The 16,782-nt window shown below is 53.2% G+C and overlaps 3 protein-coding genes across 5 annotated transcripts in view; 2 read left to right on the forward strand and 1 right to left on the reverse strand.

Moving 5' to 3' along the window:
• The window catches only part of RAB44 (RAB44, member RAS oncogene family), a 32,267-nt gene extending 24,815 nt beyond the window's left edge, over positions 1-7,452 (forward strand). Inside the window, exons 10-14 of one of the 2 annotated variants that reach the window (XM_059177785.1) lie at positions 974-1,055; positions 2,328-2,442; positions 3,557-3,658; positions 5,181-5,257; positions 6,825-7,452. In XM_059177785.1, the coding sequence (XP_059033768.1) occupies positions 974-1,055; positions 2,328-2,442; positions 3,557-3,658; positions 5,181-5,257; positions 6,825-6,915 (467 nt within the window). In that variant the 3' untranslated portion in view covers positions 6,916-7,452. The remainder of the gene's footprint in view (positions 1-973; positions 1,056-2,327; positions 2,443-3,556; positions 3,659-5,180; positions 5,258-6,824) is intronic. The other variant, XM_059177786.1, reaches the window with a different exon arrangement.
• A 3,783-nt stretch (positions 7,453-11,235) lies between these two features.
• Positions 11,236-12,246, forward strand: LOC131834623 (galanin receptor type 1-like). Its single transcript, XM_059179298.1, has one exon. The coding sequence runs from the start codon at positions 11,236-11,238 to the stop codon at positions 12,244-12,246; it is 1,011 nt and encodes a 336-aa protein (XP_059035281.1).
• Positions 12,247-14,994: 2,748 nt separating this feature from the next.
• Positions 14,995-16,782, reverse strand: part of CPNE5 (copine 5) — an 89,334-nt gene continuing 87,546 nt past the window's right edge. For both annotated transcript variants that reach the window (XM_059177788.1, XM_059177787.1), the window contains one exon: positions 14,995-16,692. In XM_059177788.1, the coding sequence (XP_059033771.1) occupies positions 16,474-16,692 (219 nt within the window). In that variant the 3' untranslated portion in view covers positions 14,995-16,473. The remainder of the gene's footprint in view (positions 16,693-16,782) is intronic.

Genomic DNA, 16,782 nt, shown 5'->3' on the forward strand with positions numbered 1-16,782 from the left:
GTTGCCAGGAAGTTGCACCCCCAAAGCTTCTAAACCCCCCTGGGACTTCACTATTACCTTCCTATTTCCAGGGATAAGAAGGGTCTGGAAGCATGACCACGGCAGGGTGGGGGGCTGTAAACCTTGAAGGGCTGTGGCTCAGGGAGAAGAGAATAATGATAAAAGGATCACCTCCAGAGCACCCGCCCCCAAGCCAAACCTCAAACATGGGTCATTCAGTCCTCCCCTGCAATGTAGCTCTTTTTATTTTATTCTTTTTTTTTTTTCTTATAGATAGTTCTTAAATTTATTTTATTTATTTAGAAATAAGCTCTACCCCAATGTAGGGCTTGAACTATGACCCTGGTCTTTTTTATATTGTCACTTTGAGAATGAGGAGGGGAGACTCAGAGAGGTAAAGCAACCTGCCTGAGGTCACACAGCTGGTACAGCAGCAGTGGGTAGACAGCTCCCAGCGCCATCGGTCATCTCTGAAGCCAGTGCTCTCCCCACCCTCCCAGGCTGCCTGTTTCTACCCTGCTGCCTGGTTGCAAGGGGAAGACCCAAGCCATAATCAGGAATGAAACAGGGAGTATTATAAAAATAAAATAGTGACATTTATAAAGATAAAATAATCACACTGGTTGTCCAGAGTGACCTGAGGAATAACCGTTGCTGTGCAGTTGGGAAGACAGCTATGTTCACAGAGGTAAAAAAAAAAAAAAAAAAAAAAAGCAAGGTGCCTCGAATTGGCACTGACCGTGAGGGTGTGGGAGTACTGCAGGGACCATGAACCCCACAGGCTAGGGGTCAGGACAGACCTCTTGGAGGATATGGTCTCTTGAGTATGGATGGGATTTGGAGAGCCAAGGGGAAGGAAGCCCAGCAGCCAGAGGGGCTGGTGTTGGGGACGGGTACATCCTGGGGCAGGTTTGGCCTGGAAGTCCTGGTTGAGAACTTAGAAGCAGGCCTGATGCCCCTCTGTGTGTCCTAGGAGTGGATTTTCGGGTCAAAACTCTGCTGGTGGACAACAAATGCTTCGTGCTGCAGCTCTGGGACACAGCTGGCCAGGAAAGGTAACGGGTACCATCCGCATTGCTGGGTCCCCAGGCTGAGCCGAAGGCGCAGAGGGATAGAGGGCAGCCCTGATCTTGAAGACTCCAGCATAGGCAAGAGACAACCAAGGGCCCAAAAGGCATCCACCCCCTAAGGACTGAGAAGTTCAGGAGGAAGCAGGGAGTTGAGATCCAGCTGGCTGACCAAGGGGGCAGGAGAGCCAGAGGCCCCATGGCCTAACATCCCCACGTGGCCCTCAGGGGACAACTGCCTGATCTCCTATCCTTCCAAAACACTGGCCCGCCCCTTTATAGCTAGGCAGTAGTGGTCATAATTTACAAGGCACCTTTTCTTTGACCCAGCATTTCCACTTCCAAAAATTCATTCTACTGAACTCATCCATGACCGTAAGAGGAACATGGCCACAGTAGCGTGGTTTTATGTTGTGAAGCACAAGGAATCGTCTAAACAGGAGGCGGGGAAGACCTGCCCAGTCAGGATCTAGCTGCACAATCCGTAGAATATTAGGAAGTCACAAAGACAGACTGTGGACTCTCTCTATGTACCAACAGGGAAACCCCTCCAAGACACTTTGTTTTTGGGTTTTTTTGAAAGGTTTTATTTATTTATTTGAAAGAGAGAAAGGGAGAGAGAGAGAGCATGAGTGGGGAGGGGCAGAGGGAGAAGGAGAAGCAGGCTCCCTGCTGAGCACAGAGCCCCACATGGGGTTCAATCCTGGGACTCCAGTATCATGACCTGAGCCGAAGTCAGACACTTAACCAACTGAGCCACCGAAGGGCCCCTCCAAGACGTTTTATTAACTGGAAAAGGCAAAGTGCAGATTACTGAATATTAGTGATACAGTGAGTGTTTTACACTGTATTTGTGTTTAACGGGAGAAAAGGGTCTGTGTGTGGATGTGTATATGTATATGGTGTGCACGGACGCATACATACATTTATGTATATTCATAAATTTCCTCTGCAAACTGGTATCACTCGGCTGCCTCTGGGGAGGGGGGACTGAGTGGTGGGGATAGCGGGGGTGGGGTTGGGGGAGAGGGATGCCAGAATTTTCACTGGGTACTCTTGGGTACCTTTTGAAATTCAAGCCATGAGAACAGTTACCTATTCAACAATCATACTGCAAGAAGGAAAACGTCTGCACACTCTATGTGGGCAGCAATTAGAGGCAGGAAGGGTTAAGCCTCCCACTTTGCAGATGAAGTAGCTGAGGCCCTAGGGCTAGGGATCCACCCACCAGGCATAGCCTCAGGCAGACTGTCTGGGCAGGTACCACAGCATGACTCGGCAGCTGCTCCGCAAGGCAGATGGAGTAGTTCTCATGTACGACATCACCTCTCAGGAGAGCTTTGCCCACGTGCGCTACTGGCTGGAATGTCTCCGGGTAAGCGGCCATCTTGGCTACCTGCAGACGGCTGTTGGGTTTGGCCCTGGTTTGTGGAGTCAAGAAGGAAGTTGTACCCTTGCCCTCGCCCCCTTTTTTCCCAGGATTACAAATGACATGACAGACATGTGGGTGATGTGACCTACTGAGGGCATGTGTGGCAGGATGAGCTGGGAGCATAGTCATAGGAAGAACCACAACCACAAAGTACAGCCTCCAAAACAAACTACTTCCTCTATCCTCTGAACATTTCTTTCCTATATACAGCAGCTTGGTGATGTCTTCTTAACACCTGGGGATAATGTAAGTCTAGTACCACTCTAGGTGACAATTCCTCTGTCTGCACATCTCTAGTTCTTTCTCTCATGTACTTAATTGATATATATATACTGAATATCCAATAACATATACTGAAATTCTGCAGTATGTACTAGCACAGCAGAGGGATATGAAGAAAGGCATGTTGTCTTCTCTCTGGAAGTTCTAGTCCAGTTGAAGAAAGCAAAAGCAGAAACTGCTCAAGGAGCCTGGGCTCTGGGTCTGACAGGACCTAGGTTTGAATCCCAACTCCCCTGCCCCAGCTCTATCATCTTGGACAAGTGACTTAACTTCTCTGAACTTCAATTTTCCAACTTCTCTCCTACAGTTGTTAGGATTACCTGATAAAATTGTCTTGAGAACAACACTGGGTACACAGTAAGCACTCAGTAAACAGAAGCTAGTAGTAATAGTCACTGTCATTACCATGAAACAATTAGGAAACAAGCCAAGCCAGCCTGTGTAATCAAGCGCTGGGCTGTTCAGTACAGGCAGGAAGAGAGGAACATGGGCAGGAACAATCCTGGAAGGCTTCCTGGGAGAGGTACCTTTGAGGCTGGCCTTGGAAAATGGGTGACATGTTTGTAGGCAGAAAGGAGGGGCAGCCTTACTGTAGCTTGAAGGGAAAAAGTCATGGGTGGGGAAAGGGTGTGGAGTGAGTGTGACACGGAAAGGTGGTGGAGGGGGTGTGTACCCTGTCAGCTTCCTGGAGGGCAGGGCCAAATCCAGCCTAGGGCCTGGCATAGCAGAGCAGGCCTTCAACATGTGTAGCTGAGGGCGTGTGTTCTATACGCAGGAATCAGGGCCCGACGGGGTGGTTATCCTTCTCCTGGGAAACAAGACGGATTGTGAGGAGGAGCGGCAGGTGCCCATCGAGGCCGGACAGCAACTGGCCCAGGTGAGCACCTGGACATCAGCCCCCCACCCAGCCTGGACTGGGCAGACCTCTCCCTGGAGTGTAGTGAATAGGTTCCCCTCGCCTGGGCAACTGAGAAGGATCCACTCTCCATTCCTGCCCCTCCCTGCCAAAGGCCAGGTCAGAGTGGACAGCAGCCTGGCCACCTCCGCCTCCCACTCTTCCCTCATCTCAAACCCAAACATGAGGCTCTCCTGGCGGGCATGACATTGACCTCACATTGAATTAGCAGATCCCCACACAACATTCTGACCTATATAAAAATATCTTCAGAGTAAAAAAAGGTTTTAAAAGCTTCACTTAAAAATCCCAATCAAATCTTCATTTTCTCTCCGGTCTCTAATTAACATCACCTTCCTTCTAATTTATTCTATCTTGGGACCCAAATTCTTCCCTGACAAGATTGCATCAAAAGCCCCACCAGTGGGGCTGCCCCATCCACTGGGGCAGACAGTGGATACTATTTATTTATGAATAGAAGTTGACCACATTCCAGAAACTCTGGAGAATAATAAGGAAGGAAAAAAGAACCCAGCCCTTACCCCACCCCTCTGCCACAACCCCTCTTGGCATTTCCATACTGTGTATCTTGCTCCTTCTCCTCTCCTTTCTCATCATCGTGGCTCCTTGGTTGGTGGGATGTTTTTCCCCCTTAAATGTAGTGGCTCATCTCTTTGACACAGTAATTCCTCCTCTAGCAATTTATCCTAAGAAAAGAATCAGAAGTAATAATCCCTAAGAGAACAGCATAATGGATACCTGCGTATAATGTATAATCAAGCATGTTTCCAGAAGGATGTTCTTTACAGTATTATTTATAACAAACATTTGGCAGCAGTTGGTGGTTAAGCTGTGGAGGTTCATGTGAGAGGCTGGATTTGCCATCAAAAATCCTGTCCTGGAAAAATATCTGAGGGTGTGGAGGAAATGCTTACAATGAAACGTGAAGTCAGAAGAGCAGCTGCAAGTCCAGGCTTAGGTGGGGTTGAACCCCGCGAGGTCGCTGATGTCCGACCGGGGACTGACTGAGCCCCAGGTTCCTGGTTCCTGGACTTTAATCCAACAGCACGATGACCTGGAGCCCACTCACCCCCAGGAAATGGGTTCTGTAAAACAGAATGGAAATACATATCAAACGCTAACAGGAGGGGTTTATATTTTGCTCTTAACACTTTCTGAATGCTCTATGTTCCAATATTACGTCCCCCCCGCCGAGTTGAGTATTTTCGAAATTAAAAAACAAACAAAAAAACTAATAGTTTAAAATGTCCCCAGGGACATTTCTCCAAGTCGGGACACAGGTTTTCCACCATCACTCTGAGAGGAGGCTGTGGAAAGTCTCTGGGGTGGCATGTTTGACAGGTGGCCAGCCAGGCTGGGGGTGGGGTGGGGCGCCGGAGCGGGGGAGGGGCGCATTGGGTGGGGCTCCGTCTGATGGCTGGGGGGTGGTGGGGGGCTGCCGCTGGGACGCTCAGTGGGCTCCCACACGTCTGTCTGTCTGCAGGAGCTGGGGGTCTCCTTCGGTGAGTGTAGCGCTGCCTTGGGTCACAACATCCTGGAGCCCGTGGTGAATCTGGCCCGGTGAGTGCCACCCCACTGCTCCCCACCCAGAGTCCCCTGGGCAGCCTCCAGAGCCCTCCTGTGGGAAGGGAAGGCCCGCTCTGAGGAAGCGCCTTGAAGCCACAGGGCTCACCCTCTGGGGAAGGAGAGAGAGCACTGTGGGGAGAGTCTGAGTGGAGCTCTACCGTCCCAAGGACAGTATCACCTCCTGAAAGCGTCACTCAGCTTTCTCATCTGCGCAGTGCAGCGGGACAGAAAGGGTCCCCTTCCTGCTCTCTACCTTCTCGTAACTTCCACTAGATTTATTAATTTTTTTAAGAAGTTTTTATTTTTATTTATTTACTTAAGTGGTCTCTATACCCAATGCAGGGCTCGCACTCATGACCCCAAGATCGCCAGTCATGGCCCTTCCGACTGAGCCAGCCAGGCGTCCCAGTTTCCACCAGATTTAGAATAAAACCAAATGCTGGGAAATGGCCCTCATGGTTGGAGGTCGGGTTGTTTGTGCACATGCACACTCACTCACTCAGCTTCAGCCCCTCGGAGGGGCCCTCCCTGGCCACTCTCCGACCCACCATTTTTCTGGATCCTCGTCCCCTGTTTGTGTCCTTCAAAGCCCCTCTGGACAAATTGTAATTATACATGCAGCTGTCTGGTTTCTGGTTGCTGTCTGCCGCCTGCTGGGGGCTGTGGCTCTAGGAGGGCTGGGCCGAGTCTGTTTTGTCCAGCCCTTTCCCTCCACACCCAGGGCCTGGCACATACCGGGAGCCCAATAAAAGATGGAAATGAGTAAGGTGGAAGGGACCCTAGGTCAGATGATCTGGAAACCCCTTCTCTGACAAAGCAGCAAGGGTGAGTCTGGGAAACCGCTCACCTGATCACTGGATAGCCTCTGATGGACAACTGCTGGACAGTTTCCCTTTGCTTTAGGACAAAAGCCAAAGTTCCTGAATGCGGCTTCCAGGCCCCCAGGGCCCTGAACCCCTATAGCCTCAAGGCTTCTTTCTTCTTTCTTTAGGCTTTGTGATTCTGCGCAGTGGCCCACACTCAGTAAATCTATCATGAATGAATGAATGAGCGTCTTTTATTTACCCAGCCTCCAAGCTCTCTCTCTTTCTCACTGAACCTTTGCCCTCAGCCAGGAATGCACCCCCCTTTTCTGCTAGCGAACCCCTATCCAATGCTTGGTCTCAGCTCTGACACTGTCTCCTTCCTCCCTAAATCCTTTGAGAAACTTCGAGGACATGTCCCTGTGTGTGCTTCTTCATTCCTAGGTTCTGACGGCCCCTTGTCTCTCTGTCGCCTCACCTCCCAAGGCAAGGACATTGCTGGCCTTATTGTCCTATTCAGAGTCCCTTGCACAGTGGCCGGCACACAGGAGGCTGGAAAGAAGGCTAGGAAAGTGACAGGCCAAAGTCTCTGTGGCTCTGTTTTTCGAGTGCCGTGTGGGATGCAGCACAGGAGCAGGGCAAGTGGGAAGAGAGGAAGCTTGGAGGGCAATCCCCCGGTCCCCCAGCTGCACCCACGGGCCCCTCCCTGCTGCCCCTCAAGGTGAAACAGAGGATTGATGTGTGGTGTCTCCATACAGGTCACTCAAGATGCAGGAAGACCGCCTGAAGGACTCCCTTGTGGAGGTGACCCCCAAAAGGCCAAAGAAGAGAGCTGGCTGCTGCTTCTGACCCTCCGGCCCAGCCAGAGGTGGGGGAGATGACCACCCTCCCCCATTCCTGCTCCCCAGCTCCTGTCCCACCTTACCTGGATGCAGCAGTGACAGAGATGGCCAGCTTGGAAGTTCAGGGAATCCCCCCTCAGGTCAAGACTTGGATCCCAGGGCAGGGACTGCACTAACTCTGCCCTTTGCGCTCTGAAGAAGGATTTGAGGGGGTGCTGGGTCATGGCAGTAGTGCTTAAAACTCTCGAAAGAATGGTAAAGTCAAGAAAAATGAATTAAGGCAAACACACCATATCATTGGCCACACATCTCTGTGGGGGGAAATTATAGGGTGAATGTGTGGGGGTGTCATTACCCTTCTGATATGTATTTGTATTTCTAGATCTTCTGCAGTGCCTAGGTATTCCTTATAGAATGCGAAATAAAAATAAACGTCAAGGGGAGGGAAAGAATCTTCTAGAGGAGCTTGCTTTGGTGCTGATTACTAATTGCTACAACCTGTTAATTACAAAACACTTTATTAAAGAGGTCCCACTCTTCTGTGCCTGCCGAAACTTGTGAACCTTGTCTCACTCACCACCTGTTTGCAAGCATCAAGGTTCTTCCGAGCAGAATCCGATTCCTGGGGAAGAACGGTGTTCTGATGGCCCCCTAAAGGCCCCATTTCCCCTGTCTCTCCGAGCCCCGACCCCACTCCCTTTCCCTAAGACCTGCCTCTAAGGGGTCATATTTGGAGATCCCAACCCCTGCTCCAATGCCACAATGTCACCTGGTGCAGCCCTCTGCCCGGAGGTGCAGCCAAAAGGGTGGCTGGGGTGGCCGGGGGAGAAGCAGGGAAACTAGGTTCAGATCACTTTGGGGCTCCTCTTCAGAGCTTTTGTTGAAGTTCCCAGAACTGCCTGCCATTCATCTCTCGGAAGGTGGCTGCCCTTGATAAGCTGGGATGGAGTCCTCAGTGCCCTTAAGGAGCCTGCTTTGAGAGCCTTAGGGTGATGGTCCCTCAGAGTTGGACTAACTTCTGTCATGTATGTTTGCTGCCACTGTCACTGCCAGTGCCACTGCCACTGTCATCTTACTGTTAACCACAATGACACTCGCCAGTGCCTGCAGTCTGGTGCATGCAAAAGGCTGAGCTTGTGCTGATCACTTTGTAATCAATCATTCAGCACTGGGGAATCAGAGGACACCCCACTTTCACAGAGACAAGCAGAGAGAGTTCAAGAGAAAGTGGTACAGAGCGAGAGACTGCAGGAGAGAGAAAGGGCAGGAGGCAGAAGACAGAGGCTTCCCCTGGCTTAATCAGTCTCCAATCTGCACCCCATCCCCTCTGCACAGTTCCAAAAGGAATGTCTCTGCAGCAGTGAGCTCTTTGTCATTAGAGGCCTACAAGGGGAAGTCGGGGGACACTTTGGCAAGAGGCAAGGTAGAAAAGGTTCAGACAACAGAAGCGACCAGAGGTTGGATCAGATGCCCTAATGGACCCCATTCAGCCTCTAGTCAACATGCAGGATGATTTCCTGATCTAGCGAGTTCTCTTACTGGCCTCCCTCACCGATTCTTTCTTACCCCCAATATCTTCTCCCTTTCCGGATCCTCTCCGTCAGCCCACAAGCTTCCCCCTGTTCTGAGCAGCTTCTAGGCTGTCATAGGTTCTAAGATAGACAGACAGACAGGGAGAGGTGGGCTGGAGTGAGTGACGCCTGGCCACTGGTGAGGGAGGAGAACAGGCTCTGCTGTTGCTAATGGCTGTCTCTGGGGCCTAGGGACCTGGCAGGCTCCAACATCTCTGTCCTGTAGGCCAGTGAGTTAATGAGGCAGGTAAGCAGGGTGTGATTCCTGGGGGAGCCAGAAAAGAGGATAGAGCCCCGTGGCCTTCAGGGGGACCTGGTACAGAAGTGGCCCTCAGGCCTGCCCCCCTCCCCATCTCAGCTGTGCCCCAGCTGTGGGCAGCCAGCTCAGGTTCCTTAGAAGTGGGGTGCGAGAAGGGACCAAACACTTGCCCAGAACCATCTCTCGGCTTTCTCTGGCAAGATCCAGCTTCTGTGCAGAGCAGAGGTGTGGAGGGGCCCAGCCTTTCCCGGAGTCAGCAAGCAGGGCCCGGAACCTCCAAGGAGTGCGAGGCCCGTGAGGAGAGCAGCAGGAGGGACTCAAGGTGGACTTCAGAGTGAACTTCCAGACAAGTGGTGAGTTCTCAGGGCATGTCTGCCAAGGGGGGCTCTGGTCACACCTTAGCTTGAGGCTGATGGAGAAAAGGAGGGTGGGACTGGGCTGATGGGGCTCAAGATGTGGAGGGAGAAGGGGAGGGCAAGGTGGACAGACTGGAGCCTGGACAGAGGTGTTGGGCAAGAGAGCTTTTGAAGCCGAGGATGGGCAGGAGCAGAACAGCCCTCATTTACAAAGCACTTACTTCACGTCAGGCAATACTCCGAGCACCTAACGTGTACGATTTAATCCTCGCATCAACCCTGTGAGATGGGGCTTGTTTATCCCTGCTTTACAGATGAGGAAAAGGAGGCACAGAGGATAAGTCGCTTGTCCACAGTCAACACAGCTAGCAAGTGGTGTGGCGGGGCTTTGAACCCAGGCTCCAGCCGCCACAAGCTTCTCCACCAAGTTAGGGGGCTTTTTACAGGACGGTATGGATGCTTAGGTGGTGCAGGGACCAGGTCCCGGATCCTTTCTTTCCCTCCACTCCCTTCTATGGTGTCCTCGGCAGGCAGGGCCAGGTGGAAGAAAAACAAAAACAAAAACAAAAAAGAGTTACACATGCTGAGAGAAGGACATGATTGTAGCATTTATCCAGGGCAGTTAAGGTTTGGGGCTGGTCCCTTGGTTCCTCCGTCCCCTGCAGTCCCTGGAAGGTGCTGGAGACCCCAAGAGGTAGTAGTGGCAGAATTTGCCCTAGCTTTCTCCTGTCTCTTCTCAGCTGTCCTCAGCCAAGTTGCTGCCCTGGGACCCCAGAGACCAAGCAAGTCTTCTCCAGGTGGGGCTCTGCAGGAGGGCATCTGTGGACCTCCCAGCCTAGGCTCCAAACCAGCTAGACAGGGGTCTCTCCAGACTCCCCTTCTTCAGCATAAGAGAAAAGAGGATGGGGACTAGAATCAGGACTCCACAGGGCTGTTGTGCTTGCTGCTGGTTCAGGGTAAATACTCGAAAATATGTAATTATTGAGTCAATGGGCAAGTCTCATCCCAAGAAAGCTAGGGACTCTGGTCCCGGTCTGTGGGGTGGCAGGTGGAGACGCTAGTCCCTCGGCTGACTCTGGAATGTCTAGATCCCATTTCCCAGCCTGACTCCTCTCAATCGGGGTCTCCCCAGGTCCTCAGCATGTAGGATGAAGTGGGGGTGAGGAGGAAGGTGGGGTGCATCGCTTCCCCCAACCCTGCAAGGTAACCAGCACAGCACAACCACAGAGGGCAGTCCGTTCCAAGCTGGTCTGCCCTGGACAGTCCTCTGGGATCTTTCAAAAATGCCAAAGCCCAGACCAGCTAAATCCCGTCCCTGGGGTGGGACTTGTGGATCAGGATTTTTGAAACTCCCCAGGTAATCCCACTGTGCAGACAAGCACCCCTGGGAGGGGCTGCATGCCATCTCAAAGCCCCTGCATATCTACTTCTTGCTTGAACCTCTAATATCTGCCTATTTCATTGGCAGGCAAGGTTTTGTTAAAAAAAAAAATACACACACACACACACACACACACACACACACACACATATATAGCGGCACGTGGGCGGCTCAGTCAGTTGAGCCTCTGACTCTGGATTTCGGCTCAGGTCATGATCTCCACATTGAGACTGAGCCCGTGTGGGGCTCTGCGCTCAGCAGGGAGTCAGCTTCTCTGCCTCTGCCCCTCCCCCAACTCTCTAAATAAATAAATAAAATCTAAAAAAATATGTGTGTGTGTGTGTGCGCACATACATGGATTCACACACCCCAAATTCAATTTGTACCCCCTGCAGAAACTGTAGAAATAATTACAAAGAGGAAAATGAAAACCTGAACCTCACGCGTTTGTAGCAGTGACTGTTGACATCTGTTTTCCTTGATTTCCTTCCTTCTTGATGGTTGAGGAAACTGAGGTAGGGAAACTGGGTAACTTTTCCCAAAGTCACAGAGATACAAAGTAGCAGAGTCAGGATTTGAACCTGGGGCCCTGACGGAGCCCGTCGGGTCGGGCTGTCATGAGGTCTCAGGGGACTAATCCCGGGCAAGGGCCCCCATTGGATGTAGGGGGCTGTGAAAGGGGAAGGCGCTCTACAGGGAAAGAGGAAGGTGGCCCTCAGGCTGGTTTTCGACACTGTCCTTGTGTGTCCAGGGCAGGGGAATGGAGCCCAACTCCACGTTCACGGCCACCGGACTCACAGCCACACCCGAGCGATGGCTCCGACTCCTCTTCGCCGGGCTGTGCAGCCTCATCCTGCTGGTGGGGCTGCCGGCCAATGGGCTGATGCTGCTCGTGGCAGGCCGGGACTCAGGCACCTCCCGGCCGCTCCGCGCCCTGACCAACAGCCTCATGGTGAACGTCACACTGTCCGACCTGCTCTTCATGGTCTGCGTGGTGCCCGTGCTGCTGCTGAGCTTCTTGCGGCGTGACTGGTGGCTGGGCCCTGTCATCTGTACTGCCAGCCAGGCCACCAACAATGCTACCATGTTCTGTACCTTCTACAGCATGGTGGCCACGGCTTTTCTGCGCCACGTGGCTGTGGCCCGGCCTGAAGTGGCCCTCTCCGCTGGCCGAGGCACCCGCCTGCTTCTCTGTGGGGCCATGTGGGTCCTGGGCATCACCACCTCGTTGCCCAACTGGCTGTTCCAGAGAGTGGTGGTGGAGGAGGGGGCAGCGGGGACCCGGGCCTGCCTCCTGCTCCTGAGCCCTGCAGGGACCTCCTGTTACTTCACCCTGCTGGGAGCCCTGGCCTTCTTGCCTTGTGTGGGGGGGCTGGGCTGCTCTTTCAGCCATGTGGGCTGGCTCATGCGGACACAGCCTCGTGGCCCCAGTGGGGAGAGCATCCAGGAGCACAGGGAGAACACAGCATTCATCCTGGTGGTGCTGGGGGCCTTTGTGCTGATGTGGGGGCCCTGCTCCGTGCTGGGCTATGTGGCAGCTGTGGGTGGCCTGCCTGTCACGCCAGCGGCTTTTGTGGCATCCAGCCTCTGCACTATCCTGGCCTACTCCAATTGTGCCGTGAGCCCCATCCTTTGCTTCTACCTCTCCCGCCCCTTCCAGGCAGGGCTCAGGGATGTCTTCTGCAGGCCCACAGCCGCCACCCACCCTGAGGGTATGGGCGGGGCCGGTATGGTGCTGGAGAGCATCCAGCTGGGCCAGGACAGGGCCTGAGGAGGCCTTATGGATTCTGGGGGGCGGGGTGGGGGGGGCAGGGGGGCTGGTCTGAGAAGATAGGCTGATGGGAGAGAGGGCTGAGAGTCAAGAGGGGTGGGAAGACGCTTAGGGACACTAGAGCCTATCCCCTCCATTTTACCAATGGGGAGACTGAGATCCAGAGAGGGCAGGTGGCCCAGCCAAGGAGACACAGCAACCGAAATGGTGACTGGATTGATGCTCTTGTCCCGCCTTGGGACTCAGCTCCCTGTAGACTCTACCACTTTCCAGTTGTATGATCTTGAACAAGTCCCTTCACCTCTCTCTGACTCTTTTCTCTCATCTGGGGTAGTGATCATACCCTTCTTCATAGCATTGTTATAAAGACAAACATAACATATAATGTGCTTAGAAGGCCTGGTGCTTCGTAAGCGCGTATGGGTTTCATCATTACTATTATCATTATCATCTTATTTTTATTAATTCAGGGGCATTTGAGGTGAGGGGACAAGAGGTCAGTAAAGGGATTCCAAAGGCAGAGATGTGGGTATAGGAATGACCCAGAGAATAACAGCCTGGGGTCCTTAATCCTGAAGGCCTGGGAAAAAATGGGGTGAGGGGAAGAGACAGCTGCTATTGGGGTAGGGGCCCCAAGGCCAGGAGAGCCCATTAGGGACCTCTCCCCTCTTTGCCTGCCCTCCCCCAGCTGGGTCACACACACCTCTCACCCCAACAAGCGAATACAAGGTCAACCTTGAAGCCATGAATTTCTGAATGCCTCCTTTCTTCTCTGCGATTTCTCTTCCCAGTGTGGCACACACTTCCTTCTTTCCAGAGCTACTGAAGGTCTCCACCTCTCCTACCCTATCTCCTCTGAGAAGTTCCCAAACTCCAGGACCTCCCTCCTGGAAGCAGGTCTCAGAATCTGTGTTAGTTTGGTAACCAGGGGAATTGTCTCTACTTAAAGTCCCAAGACAACATGTTCTGCTTGGTAATAGTGTTACAGCTAAACACACACACACACAATCTGTCTCTATGGTCAAAAGGCTTTAGAAACACTGGGTTAAACCAACTTAAACGGGTATCTTTGCTGCAGGACTTATCAGAGCCTTGAATACCTCAAAGGTCACTGGGATTCTCTGAGAGGGGCTCAGAGTAGGCAGGTCCTCAAAATCCATGTGAGAGAACCAGCGTTCTGTGGACACACCTTGAGAAATAACCCAGGAGGGAAGCTACAGTGTCAAGCACAGTACAGATGACCTTAGCTCCCTGGGGTGGTGGCTCTGAGACTTGATTCCCCTGCCCGGTGGGCATCTCCTCTTGACGCTTTCTCACAGGCACCCAAGGTGAGGCAAAATGGGTCACTGGTTCTGGGAACTCCCTCCTTCGGAGCTATGACCCCACCCGGTTCTTACTCAAAGCATATTGGAATGCAAGTCAGTGGGGTAGCTAATTATAGGGACAGCCATGAATCAGCTCTAATTTACTATAAAATCATAAGAAGTAAATAAGTCCCAAACTTTGGTATAATTGGTCCCAGATTTCTTGTGAAGCGCAGATTGGAAATGGCTGGCTGGAGGACTAATCTGACCATGAGCTTGCCCAGAGGAGGAAGTCCCCTTTCCCCACAATCCTGGGCTCTGAAGGTCACAGTGATTTATATATGAAGAGGGAACAGGAGGAGAGAGATTACCATCCTCCTCAAGTGCAATCTGGCTGTGCACCTTGCACACTTGATGTGGGCACATCTGTAGGCCCACAGTCTGTCCACATGCTAATCCCGCCAGAAAAGAGGAGTGGTCCCATCACACACAAGCGCTCCTGGCACCTGCCTATGGGTCGTCCAGGCTGGGTCAGGAGCGCCCCTTTGGTGCCCAAGATGCTGGCCCCTCCCATGGGCTTAGCATGGGTAGCCCAGAGTGGTAGGATTTCCTTGTCCACTGCTCCAAAGCAGAGGTCACCCTTGGAGGGTGCAACCATGTGTGAATCAGTGTCTCCAAACCTGAGCCGGGCCTGGCACCAGTGCTCAGTAAATGCTTGTTGAGGGATGAGTCAGTGATCTAATGTAGTAAAGTGACCCACTTGTTTTCCAGAATAATCTGATCGTGTTACTCACCTCTCTCACCTCTTTGTTGGCTCTGTTTCACTCACAGTAATCCTGAAGCCCTTACCATGGCCCACAAGGGCCTACGTGCTCTGGATTCTTCGCCTCCCTCATCTCATCTCCTGAACTATCCCGGGCCCCTGCCCCTCTTCGCACAGCTCCAACCACATAAGCATCCCTACTGCCCTTCACGTGAAGTATCCTCTTCCCTCAGGGCCTTTGCACTTGCTGTTCCTCCTGCCTTGGATACCAACATGCCTCCTTCTCCCATTTCCAACCTTCACCTCCTCAGAGGGGCCCACCCTGACCACCACACCTAAAACACCACTCTCCCTTCTTCTCCATTCTTTGTCTTTGTAACTCTTACCACCACCTGAAATTAGGTTATGTACCTATTTGTTTATGTGCTTCCTGGGGTTTCCCATCTTATTTGTGTGTCTGTTGTGAGCTCTGTGCGGAGACAGGGCAAGTGTTTTGTTCATTGCTATACCCTGAGCACCCTGCCCAGGCCCTGGCACATTGTAGTTGCTCAGGAAATCCTTAATCGAACAAAAGAATAGAAGAGAGCTAGATAGAGGTAGAGAAGAGAGACAGAGGAGAGCTTGGATTCTGTCAAACAGCAACACACTTGTTCTTCACAGGAGAAAGGAAAGCAAGGAACGTTACTAAAAGAACCCAATTTACTTCAGTTTAAGGCAAATTCCACACAGAGACTGTCTCAGAGACGGGCACAGGACCAGACAGCATAGAAACACCACCATCATGCATGACGGGAAGGGAAGCGGTGTCGGGCAGTGGACAGGTTGGGGGCCTGGTCTCCACCCAGGCATGGGACATGTCGTGGGCTGAGGGGCCCCATGCTGTGGGAGGGGCTGGCATGCATGACTTGCTCCCTGTGTGGGTAAAGGCTGGGCAGCTTGGGGGGTCCAGGGGGGAGATCTACCCTTCCAGCCTTCCCCACAGCAGAGGCAGAGGCTTAGGCTCAGACCTCACAGCCCAAGGCTGAAGGACTAGAGTGGATTTGAGGTGACAGGAGGGAAGAGAGTGACCCTAAAGGCCAAGACGGCCTGGAGTAAGGGGTCACATTGCTGAGGCGTGGGATGGGGAAGCTGGGCATGGCATGAATGAACTCTCAGGACACCGAAGCTGAAGATAAACCTGGAACCATCTGGTCAACCCTCTTGCCCTACTTCTGAGTCCCAGAAGACGGAAGGGCCTTGCTTGGGTTCCCACAGGCTCAAACCCAGGACTCCTGTCTCCTATCCCTGTGGGAAAGTGGCAATATGGGAGTGCTGGAGCTGGATGGCTCCTTCCAAGGCCTCCAGGGGAGCAGCAGAGGACTGGGCTCCAAGGGCACTGGGCAGCCTTGGCAGGAGGAGAGGATGCCTTGAACCAGGAGTCAACTGTAGAGGTGCTTGTGGGCCCACACCAGGGACAGGCCTATGGATCTAAAGCCAGCATCCTTCTGGGCCCGAGAGGCACCGGAAAGGACTCTGTATCTAAAAAGCCTCCATTCCTAGCCCATCATGTGGCCTATGGCCCTCCCATCACAGTCTCCCCTTCATGGGTCTGCTGTGCTCCCATGGCATGCAAGTGTCCCTGGGAGGGGGTCACATGTTCAGGCATCCCTGCAGACCCATCAGCCTCACAGGCTTCACTGGAAATAGGGATGGGGTAGATACTGAGGAGTGAGAGATCAGGGGCCAAGTGTAGGAGTATACGGCACAGGAGGGTGGGATATCCTAGGGCCCCAGAGGGGAGAGACCCAGTTCAGGCTTCAGGGCCACGGAGGAACAGATGGGCTTGCCCAGGTGGACTGAGGGGGACCCCAATCCTCCTGATCGTTAACCCCTTCCTGTCTGGTCTAGAACCAGGTATTGGGGGGACAGAGAAGGGCAGAGGCCCAAAAACTCACCCCCACCACATGTACCCTCCAACTCCCCAGGTTTGGGCCACGAGGCTGGGAAATGAGAGCAGAGTCTTCAGGGCCCTGTCCCCCGCTGGCCTCCCAGGCACACACAGTTACAAAGGCTAGGCATGGCATATTGCAAGGGGGTCTGGGGACCCCAGCTGTGCTTCTACTGTCCCCCCTCCCCCCAGGGAGCCACCCACCACAGGCCAGGGACCTTTGGGAAGAGCGCTCAGATGTGTGTGTGCAGGGGGGAGGCAGGGGGAGTGTGGGCTGGGGACCGTGGAGGCGAGGACTCCGGGGCCGCGGGTGGGGGGCGCGGGCGGATGCCTTGGGCCTTCATGTAGGACACCAGCTGGTCAGGGATCTCGGCCAGCACATCGCGGGCCAGGCGCGCCATGCTTAGCACGTGGTTGCCGGTGCGGTCCACATAGTCCCTAAAGGGCACAAACTGGCCGGAGGAAAGGTACAGTCAGGCCAGGTCTTTGGCTGGACCCCAGCCCCTCCCCCTCCCCAGTCTCCTAGCCCAGGACCATGCCTC

The sequence above is a fragment of the Mustela lutreola genome, chromosome 6 (assembly GCF_030435805.1).
Source record: "Mustela lutreola isolate mMusLut2 chromosome 6, mMusLut2.pri, whole genome shotgun sequence".
NCBI lineage: Eukaryota > Metazoa > Chordata > Mammalia > Carnivora > Mustelidae > Mustela > Mustela lutreola.